The sequence below is a fragment of the Stegastes partitus genome, unplaced genomic scaffold (assembly GCF_000690725.1).
Source record: "Stegastes partitus isolate 25-593 unplaced genomic scaffold, Stegastes_partitus-1.0.2 Scaffold824, whole genome shotgun sequence".
Classification (NCBI taxonomy): Eukaryota; Metazoa; Chordata; class Actinopteri; family Pomacentridae; genus Stegastes; species Stegastes partitus.
Window position 1 is genome coordinate 247,596 of NW_007578555.1, and position 11,191 is coordinate 258,786.

Here is an 11,191-nt window from a genome sequence, read left to right on the forward strand (position 1 = left end):
TATGGACTATGTTCAGACGTTTGGTTGGTTGTGCTGACGTCACTCAGCTGAACGCTGGTTTCTGTTTTTAGTTTCTGAAGCTGTTGCGTCGATGACACACTCGGGGCTCCAGAGAACAACGGTGGCGTTTGTGTCTAAATGGAGGCAACAGGAACCGTTTAGTGTTTGAGTTGGAGACTGAAGGCAGTCAGTCGGGTTCTCAGGTGTTCTCAGCAGGATCTGGTTCGTTTTGGCAAATCTTTAAACGTGAGGGAACTTTGCTGAAAATCAAGATTTTAGTCTCAGATGTGGTGAATGTTTCAGACGTCACCTGACTGGTCTGTCGGCTTGTTTTATATTCTGACGCTTTCTGGCTGATAATTGGGATCATTTCCACATTTTTAAAGACTACATGCATTTTAGACCCACCAACGGGTTCAGAGGTTCAGTAAAACAGAACTTTCTGATGAGCTGGCGCTGCTCCTCTGGCTTTAGCTGCAGCTAGCAGCGGTTTAGCATCTGGGAGACGCCTGGTGGTTCCTTCAGCAGCAGTCTGTTGGACTCTGAGCTCAACACCAGCTCTGCTCTGGAAAGAATTCTCTTTTTCACAACTCCAGTCACGTGTTTCCCGTCGTCGTCGTCCCTCCAGTCCTAAAGTGAAACGCTTTGGAGACGTCCGGGTTACGCTGCAGACGCCTGTGACCGACTCAGGAAGGTCGGAGACGTCAGCAGATAACCGTCACAGCGTCATCGAGGCAAAAACAGCCGGCCGACCTTGGAGGGTTCTATATCTGGGCCAGACGGGGCGGCGTGAGGGCTGGAGGCGGGTCCACGTGATGGATGGTGTGTTTGGAGCCCTCGGTATCAGCCGGCTGTCTGCGTAAACACTCAGGGTTTCCTTCACCCAGCGCCGAGTCCCACAGGTCTCGCAGGTCTCACAGGTCCCACAGGTCCCACAGGTCCCACAGGTCTCACAGGTCCCACAGGTCTCACAGGTGTCACAGGTCCCACAGGTCTCACAGGTCTCAGGTCCCACAGGTCCCACAGGTCCCACAAGTCCCACAGGTCTCACAGGTCTCAGGTCCCACAGGTCCCACAGGTCCCACAGGTCCCACAGGTCTCACAGGTCTCACAGGTCCCACAGGTCCCACAGGTCTCAGGTCCCACAGGTCTCACAGGTCTCACAGGTCTCACAGGTCTCAGGTCCCACAGGTCCCACAGGTCCCACAGGTCTCAGGTCCCACAGGTCCCACAGGTCTCACAGGTCCCACAGGTCTCACAGGTCTCTGTCTGTTATTTTCTGGTTTTATCAAAGTGTGCCGTCACGTTGTTCTTTGAGTCTCGTTAAATCAGCGACGAGCTCGAAGCTGCTCAGATCCTCCAGAGTCAACAACAAACCTCAGCTGGAGAGCTTTCTACAGCTTCTGACCAACATCAGATCTTCTCACACAGTCATCTGTACAAACACCAAACAGGAAAACAAGATAAATACAAACAGACAAACACAACCTCCAGAACACTGTTAGAAACAAACCAACGCTCAACATATCAGCCAGCACCACTGAAGTAATTCTATTTTTTGCTGATTTAAATACAATAAAAGTGTAATTAATGAGAGCCAATGAGCGACCAGATGATTTACAGCAAACTAATGAACAACCGTCTGTGAAGGTTCCTTCTGTTGGTTGAGCTCCTGCAGCTGTCGGCGCTGTTTTGATTTTAGTGTCACTGTTGTGATGAACAGTTCATGAATGTTCATAGACGACAGCGTTTCACTGATGAGCTGTGTGACTGGACTTCCCAGCAGCCATCAGTGTTTTATGGTGAAGACGCTGAGTCAGCATTAGATCAGTGTGTCGCCTGTTGTGCTGTTTTCTGTCTCATTAGCATCATTTTTAGCCTTTTTTTGTTGTTTTGCGTCTCATGTTGTGTGTCTTCAGTTGTTCAGCGTCTCTTTGGGACACTTTTATCTCCTTTCTGTCATTTTGTGTCTCGTTTTTGTTGATTTCTTTCTCGTTTGTGCGTCTTTGCCTCCTTTAGTTTTGGTTGTTTTGGATCTTATTTGTTTTACTTTGGGTGGCGTCCTGTGTCTCCTCTGTGACGTCTTGTGACACGTTTGTCTGTTTTCTTGTTATTTTACTTGTCTTGTGTCTCACATGTGCTGCTTTATGTCTCGTTGGTGCCGTTGGGTCGCGTCCTGTATCCCCGTCCCTGCTGTGGGTTGTTGTCCTGACCCTCTCCTAGTGGTTCCCGTCGGGCCGTCCTGTCGGGCCGTCCCGGTGTTGTGTCTGCTCCGAGGTGGACGTGGAGCTGCAGCAGCTTCTACCAACAGGAACGGCCGTCCAGGCTGATTCGTGAGCAGCAGCTCCTCTTTGGTTTGTGAAGCGCTGCACGTGCAGGTGTTGTTTTACTTGAATATTTGTCCCCTGGGCGCTCAGCCGTCCTCCCCTCTCCCTTCCTGTCCCTGCTGCAGTTTGTTTAGATGGAGAGATAGTGGCCAGCGTATTTAGACAACACATATCCCGCCGTCTGAGCGCTGGGCTGGGACACAGAGACGCAGGAGGCAGAGGGTCGGCCCGAAACGGCAAGAAGCAGGAGGTGGACGGCGGCCAGAGGCTGAAAATAAGAGCTGGTGTGGAGGCGAGAGGAGGACGAGGAGGAGGAGGACGAAGAATGCAGGAAGGCAGCAGCAGAGGACCGAGTGTCTCGCTGCGAGCGCTCTGCTCCGACACTGTCTCCAGTCTAATCTCTCAAAGACAACTATGACAGACGGATGGAGAGAAGCAGGACGGAGGGATGGAGGGTGGGAACGAGGCTTCCTCTCCTCCGCTCTGCCGTCCTGCAGCCGGCCGGTGGAGGCCAACAATAACACGCTCCATGCTAATGATCAGCTACGCCCAAAAATCAGCGCTGAAATGATCCTAAACTACAAATTAACGAGACGTTTGGTTTACAGGGAGCTTCAGTTTGACCTTCTGGCTGGAAATGACATAAAAACACAGTTAGTCTGAGATGTTAAGGGTACAGTTCAACTATTTCTTTTGTTTTTATATTTATTTTTTTAAATGTTTTTTTTTTTTAACTGAAGCAGCTGAATTCTGATTTGTCCTTTAAATTGACTCGTGGATTTCTTCATAGACATGATGCTGATTATACATCTTAACAGTTTGGTTTAATTTATTCTGAATAAAAATGCAGTTTCTGCCGTTAGCAGACGTGACGCTAAAAAAAGAAAAAACATTTCAGTGTCAGCTACAGGAACACTGACATCAACCAAATAAATGTAGAAACCAATTAAAATACAAAGTGAACCAAGAAGTATCCAGATTTATGGTGAGAAACAGTATAATGAGGAATAACAAGGCAGAGCTGTTCTAGTGCTTTATTTCTGTCCAACATCAAACAAAAGGTGAGTTTTTATTTTCTTTACTAAACCAGAAACATGCCAACAACATGTTTTAGGCTGTTTTTTTATCTGATAAATCTCTGAGCTTATAAAATCCTTCAGTGTTTTATATCAGCAGATACCTCGTCTGACTTTCTGTCTGCAAATGAATCTTCAGACTAATGACCAACTCTCCATTTCATCCAGAAGTATCTTCTGATCCGCTGTCCGGCACATGTCCTTCTCTTATTGTTATTCTGATGTTTCCTCGTATGCTGATGACACGTTTCTGTCCGTCGGTGAAGCGTTTTCTCTGTATGTATGAGTCACTGCTGTTTCCTGCCCTGAGCTCCTTGAAGCTGATGTTTAGATGCACCAGCGCTCCCCCGCAGCGTTTCCACTTCAGATTTATCCACCCAGCGCTTCTTCCTACAAACGTTTACGGTGAAAACATCCAGTTTGTGGAAGCGTCTCCGTGTGTGACGTCTTTACGACTTCCATCCACTCAGTGAGGCGGAGTTCCCTCCTTGATGTCCTTAAAATATTTGTTCATGAAAGAATGCGTCAGACAGGATGTTGACCGAAGACGAAGCCGTGAAGCTGCAGGCGGTGAGGAGGTCCAGGTTCACTCGTCCTGCTCCTCCGGGTCACTGCTGATGACCGGTGTTGTGTTGGACTTTAAACAGCTCGTGTCTACACATTCACAGTTTGGTTTCGCTTTATTTCTACTTTAGGGTCTTTATGTTGTCGTATGCAGCTGAAGTCAGCGTCACCTTCCTCCGTCCAGAGTTTACCCGTTTTATTTTAATTCAGTGTTTTCTGTCTGTTCTTGTTCTTTCACTTCCGTTCCCTCCGTGTCTCTGAGGAGATCTGAGTGATGAGCGTCTGAATGATTGTTTTCTGTGAATCGGCTCATCGCTGCAGAACCAAGAAAACTTCTTCTTGTTGCACATGAAGCTGTGACAAACTGAAGGAAAACTGAGGATCCTGAGAGATCCTTGAAACCACACGAAGCTGAATCCTGCGTTGGATTCTCCAGGCTGGACTCTGGTGTTCCACCTTTGGAACCTTTTGACTCTGATGGTGTGAACTTTGGGTTTCCTGCTGAGGTCTGACCGGGCCGAAGGAGAAACCTTGTGGGGAAGCAAACGCTGGTGTTGTGGCCTCAGAGTTTAGCAGCGCTGTTGTGATGTGACAGTGAAAAGCTCAACGTTTCCATAAAAGAATGTGAGAATAACAGCAAATCTCATTAAAACAATCACATTATTTTGGTGATTTAAATATAAATATAGTGTAATTTTGTGTCAAATGTAGTGAAAAAAAATAAAATAAATTGCCATTATAAAAATATTTCTTTATAGTCACCATAAAAATGTGACACTTCATGAAAAGCAGATGTTAACGAGGAATTATCCAGAACAAATGAAGCTGCAATAATATGAGAACAGAAGTTATACATTCATTTCCCATTTTTTAACTTTAACATTCAAATATTTCTTTTATTTACAGTTAATGTGTGAATGAGTCCTTTACTCTGTGGTTTACTGGCTGTTATCTGGAACAGGACAAAATACCAGGTTAAAGATGTGGTGATCGTTTTTCTAGTCCTAAACACACAGACGCTGTTATTTTAAACCCATGAATCAGTATGTTTTTGCTTTTAGTAAAGGTTTGAGTGATTTCACAGTCAGACATGATAAAATAATGAGTTTCCATTTATAGAAACAGAACTTTTGAGCTCCCAGATTTACACTTTTTGTTCTTGTTTTTTCAGCTTAACATGTAGTTTATGAATTGATGAACACATTTTGACTCGTTTCTTTAAAATACTTTTTTTAACTCGATATAATCTGTATTCAACAGAACAGCAGCAAACAGTTGAAGTCAATGTGGGCTGAACCATTTATTCACAGAGCGGTCGGGTTCTTCCTTCTGTCCTTCTGCTCCTCTCGACGTTCTCCCTGAAGCTCTTTTACTTCCTCTCTAACCTTGAAGCTTCGCCTTCGTTCTTCCTCTCTGGTGTGTCACGCCGTAAATCTTCCCCCTCTCAGGCTCATGTTTACACCTTGAGCTCCTCCTGGGAGTCGCTTCTGTGGTTTCCTCACCACCTGGAAAGACGTTCAGCGCCAGCTCAGTCCAAACCAGCAGACAGAAAAAACCCAAAGAACCCTGAACTTTGGAAGTTTTTTAGCTGCTACACAAGTTTTCTTTTTAACAGTAAACATGTGTTAACTGACATGTTATAAATAGTCTTTTTACTGTATTTAAATCAGCAAAACAAGACGTTATTTAACACATCATAGCCAATAATGTAAAGAAAATGAATTTATTTTAAGGGTTAAACTATTGTTTGTAGTGATTTTACACGTGTCTGCTGTTGTTTGAAATGAACGATCATTTTGAATTATTCATGTTTGAAAACTTAAAGAAGACAAACGACAACTAAAACATGTCGAGTTCTGACCGTCCTCCTGGTTCTGTGTTGCAGTCGGAGCAGACAAGCAGTGCGAGTTGACCTGCAGGCCCGCCGGGTATCGGTTCTACGTCCGGCAGGCGGAGCGAGTCCGAGACGGGACGACCTGCTTCAACGTCAGCACCAACGACGTCTGCGTGGACGGCCGGTGTCTGGTAGGTGTCCTGCTCCAGGGGCCCAGAACCTGCCGGCTCTGCTCGTCCCACGTCTGGAGCCCGATTCGGGCCACTCAGACATCCAGAACTCCTCCAGACCAGGGATCTCCAGCGCCGGTCCTCCTGAGCTACTGTCCTGCAGGTTCTAGACGGTTCCGTACTGCAGCACACCTGACTCACATCAATGGATCGCTAGCAGACGTGTAGAACTTAAGCTGGTGGAGATCCATTAATCTGAGTCAAGTGTGTTGGAAACATCTAAAACCTGCAGGACAGGAGCTCAGGAGGACCAGGGCTGGAGAACCCTGGTCCAGACGCGGTTCTGTTCTCTGCAGCTTTTCCTTTTTCTTTCATTTGCACGCTGGTTTCATTCAGCTGCTGGCAGAAGATCCTGAGCAGCAGTTTGCACCGACATCAGGGAAACAAACGCTGGCAGTGGCCCTGAACTGGACTGGACTGAACCGGACCTCCTCCAGCATTAGTCCGTCTGAAACCAGGAGGCAGAGTTTTACTGATCAAATTACATTTAAAGGTTGAACCACAGAAGCTGCAGCGTGACGCTGGCTGTAAGGACAAATCAAATCAAACTTTATTGGTATCAGAGCAGCAAAGTGCTTCACACATTTAAAAACATCACAGCGTTTAAAGACGACTCCAAAATGACACAAACGGACTTTCTGACGGTCCCTGAACTCCTCATCAGTGACCTGCAGGTCAGTCTTTAAAATAGAAATAATACATTTTATTCTTCCTGCTTATTGTAAAAACTAATATTCTGTGATATATTCTAATAATCAGTGTTTCCACAGAGACGAGTCAGAAAACTGATTTAAATGTAAATATTTAAACATTTTATTCCAGTTTTTTTTTAATGTTCTCGCTGATTCCAGGATTTCTCAATTTTTGTAAAACAAATAATCAAAGAAATTCAATATTTTAATGAGGATCAATAATAAAATCAAAGCCGTGGTGATGCAGAACGCTCCGGTTCACAATGACGTCCACGTGATGCCTTCACGTGTTTGTCACATGTTTTAATATTTCCTGAATCAGGATGTTTTTATCGTCACTGTGTGAGAACAACAGGATTAAAAGGTCCTGAAGGGCACAGAAATAAACAATAAAACAACAACATGTCAGACTATCGAGGTAGAACCTTCATAAAACCTTCGTAAAACCTTCGTAAAACCCATTAAACCTTAGAACTCCTGACTTTAGTGTGTACGTGAGCTGCTGCTGCTCTGTGAAGTCCCGCCTGCAGCAGAACCAGTGAAGTCCAGTCCAGTCCTGTGACATCGTTCAGACGTGTCAGAAACCTGAAGCCTGTGTGGATCTACTGATGTGTGTTCGTCTGTGGTTCATGGAACCGGGTTCACTGAGACTTGACCCGAAGCAGGAGGCTCTGGTGGGCTGTGGAGGCCGTCAGATCCTCCCTGAACCCTCCGGTCTCTGGTGAACCCGTCCACATGTCTCCACCCTCTCTCCTCCAGACCGAAGGCTGCGACGGCGTCCTGGGCTCCGGCTCGCTGGTCGACAGGTGCGGCGTCTGCGGCGGTCGGGAGACGTCGTGCCGGAAGGTGACGGGGAGCTTCCAGAACGCCACGGTGCCTCTGGGCTACCACAAGATCCTGGACATCCCCCCCGGAGCCACCTTCATCAACATCACGGAGAGGCGGGCGAGCCCCAACTACCTCGGTAGGCCCCAGAGCTCAGAGCAGATCTGGACCCCGGCGCCGTGTTTGCTGGCTGTGACTGAGGCCTCGCAGATGCTGGGTCCAGAAAGCTGCTTTGTTAGAGCTCAGAGGCGATCAGCAGAGCGTGCACGTGGACGTGTGAGTGTTTGTCTTCGGCTGCCTGCTGTTTGTTCATCAGACGACATCCAGAGTCTGTGTTTGTCCGTCTGGAGGGTGTCTGAGCTCACTGAGAGTCCAGCAGGTTCTGGCTCAGTTTAACCCACTGAGGGTCATGTTTCACTGAAGTCCTGCAGCTCTGAGGAACCAGAACCACATGAAGGAGGAGGAGACAGAACTCAGAGATGTCTCCTGTCAGCAGGACTCAGAACCAGAGACCAGAGAGAAAGTTGAATTTCTTTGAATATTTATTTTACAAAAAGTGCAAAGCGTAGCGTGGTCATGTGACTCCTCAGGCTTCAGGTGTTTCACTGGCAGCAGGTTTCATTGGTCTCCACTCTGGACCACCGCCTGCAGCTCAACCAATGAACTCTCAGACGTTTAGTCACGTTGGTCACATGATGCACTAGAGACGTCCTGGTTGGGCCGAGGGGTGCAGACTGGTTTCAGTTTTTACAGAATCTGGTTCAGGTAAAAGGCTGCAGGTGGTTCAGTGGTCAGCACCGTGGCCTCACAGCTAGAAGGTCGCCGGTTGGCGTCCTGGTGAGGACACCCGGGATCTTCCTGCGTGGAGTCTCCATGTTCTCCCCGTGCAGCGTGGGTTCTCTCCGGGTTCTCCGGCTTCCTCCCACAGTCCAGAAACATGCTGAGGTTAATTGGTGATTGTAAATTGTCCGTAGGTGTGAATGTGAGTGTGCTTGGTTGTCTGTCTCTAAGTGTAGCCCTGTGATAGACTGGTTACCTGTCCAGGTGAACCTGCCTTCACCCTCAGTCAGCTGGGATAGGCTCCGCCCCCCATGACCCTGGTGAGGATTAAGGTTTAGATGATGATGGATGGTTTAGGTAAAGAGTTTATTTTTGGCAGATTTCTAAATGAGACTCGTGGAACTCGGTCTGATGAAACGTTTGGTTCGTTTCACGGTGAAGCTGAACGTCACAGCTGATCTGCTCCAGCGGGAAGTTCAGCATCGTTCTGTCTTTACAGGTTCTGGTGGTTTTCTTCATGAAGAAAAGGTCCGTTTCAAACCCTGGAGTTGACCTGGAAGCTCTGGGTTTTTCTGCTGTGACTGTTTTGAGCTGCTGTGGAGAATTTGTTTGTGTTTTAACAGAATCTGGTGCAAATCTGATGAATGAGATGAAATCAGCGAGTTCACGGTTCAGATGAGGAGTTCAAGGACCGTCAGGAAGTTCATTCTTCTGTCTGTACAGTTTCTGGCTGATGAATGATGACGTTTCAGTGATTTTTATAAAACGTTTTTAACTCTGCAGCAGCTTTTTGAGTCCAGAGGGTTTCATATACTGTCATGATGTTGCTTCTACTTTCACTGACGGGACATTTGACTGCAGGACTTAGTTCTGGTTTTTGTTTTGTAAGATTTGAAACTGTAGGTCGCAGCTGAGTCACTCATAACTTTTTAGGTTTTAGCACAACCTGTTGAATGCAAACAGACAATGTTTAGATTAAAATAAATACATTTTGATGAAATATTCATGTTTCAGGCTGAGATTTGGTTCATTTTCTTTAACAAACAACAGACGAGTAGTTCAAGGACAAAAGTCAGAAACTCTAAAACAGTTTTTTGTTCTTTTTTTAGCACCAGTGTCAGACGTAGGCAGCTTTAAACCAATGAGAAGAGAAGGACTGAAGCACCTGACACCTCTAACGCTCCCTCTGCTCCGTCCCTGCAGCCATGCGGAGCGGCACCGGGGCCTCGGTGGTGAACGGGCGCTGGGCCGTGGACCCTCCAGGAGAGTACCAGGCCGGGGGCACCACCTTCACCTACACCCGACCCAGAGCTCAGGCGGAAGGGGAGGAGGAGAGGGGCGAGTCCCTGAAGGCGCCGGGGCCCACCAGCGCCCAGCTGCAGCTTTATGTGAGCACAGGAAGGCTTTTATTCTGAGCAAACAGCAGCCAGATGAACCCACGATAAGAATCACGCTGAATGTCTCACATCTCCATATGATTGTTGGAGCCCCAGGCTGCTGATCCCCCACATAGGCGGCATTACTGCTGCACCGGGGCGGGATGAAGACGGTTCTGCTGCTGAGCCTCATCCCACCGTCCAGGCCTTCATAACAACCTGAGGCTGAGGTCTTATTAAAGGACAGGAGTCATGTGCAGCTTTACATCCAGTCACTGGAGGGTAAAAATAACGGCAGGCTGATCTCCTGCATTCTGGAGGCTTAAAATAAAAACAAGACCATCGACGGTACTGAAGAGAAGCAGCCGGATGAGGAACCAGAAGTCTGAGGATGTTCAGGCCTCGGCTCTCAGAAGGCCTCCAAGAAAGCTTTGAAAGATGAAAGTGTGTCTGTCAGGCTCAGCTCGGAGGGTCTGAGCCTCGTGGATTAAATACTTTCTGGGATCATAAATGTTTTAGAAAGTTGCCCTTCGACCCACTTCCAGCAGGTTTGAATGAGGAAGTCTTAAGGATCTGAAATGTTCTGTTAGTTCTCATCCTGTCACTGGTCCAGAACCTGTAGATCAATAATCTGATTATTGGTGAGTTGAAATGTGAAAAAAGCTGAAGTCAAAATGAAAAGTTCCATCTCTGAGCTCATGAACTAGAACCTGATGCTTCAGAACCAGTGATGTGTTCTGACCCACATGTAGCTGCAGGTCACAGGAACACAGACGACACATCAGAACACTTTCAGATGAAGCTCTGGGTCACAGACACGAACAGAAAGTTGTTTTGATTCTTTCATAACCACAGAAACAGAAATATTGGTAGAAAGTGTTTTTAGAGCTGCTGAACATCAGCATCAGAACCAGATTTACTGCTTCAGAGGAGACGCTCATGTTTACTGTCACTGTTACAGACTCCCTCCGACACAGAGGCCACCACCCAGCAGCAGCCCCTCTGTCACAGCCAACATCTGGGTTGTGCAATAACAAAGATATTAAAGCAAACATCACAACATCAGTTTTTCCAACGTTGTGCAAATGTTGCTCTGCCAGAACAAACCACCAGCTGCAAAACAGAGGACATCAGAATGTTGTTGTCTGTTGTCAGACTGATTGTGTCAGACGGCCTCCACCGAGTTAGCGCCGTCCATCATCTGCCGGGTCTGGGCCTGACGCCGACTCCCAGATACACGTCCTGCAGCGCATCCTGCATCCTGCATCCTGCAGCTCGTCTTCTCTGTGTTTTTCTGATCTGCCCTCTTCTTCTCTCCAGATAATTTTCCACAAGGAGAACCCCGGCATCGACTATGAGTTCTACGTCCCGGTGGAGAAGAAGGAGGAGAGGCTGACGGAGATGGAGGTGCCCAGAGAGCCAGCAAGGGAACGACCGAGGGACCGAGAGCCGGCAAGGGCATCGCTTCGCAGTGAGTCCAGAACCTC

At 47.4% G+C, this 11,191-nt stretch overlaps 1 protein-coding gene across 1 annotated transcript in view; it reads left to right on the plus strand.

Moving 5' to 3' along the window:
- adamtsl4 (ADAMTS-like 4) overlaps positions 1–11,191 on the plus strand; it is a 52,250-nt gene that overhangs the window by 32,157 nt on the left and 8,902 nt on the right. Inside the window, exons 6-9 of the mRNA XM_008292697.1 lie at positions 5,853–5,992; positions 7,483–7,687; positions 9,532–9,716; positions 11,025–11,175. Of these exons, the coding sequence (XP_008290919.1) occupies positions 5,853–5,992; positions 7,483–7,687; positions 9,532–9,716; positions 11,025–11,175 (681 nt within the window). The remainder of the gene's footprint in view (positions 1–5,852; positions 5,993–7,482; positions 7,688–9,531; positions 9,717–11,024; positions 11,176–11,191) is intronic.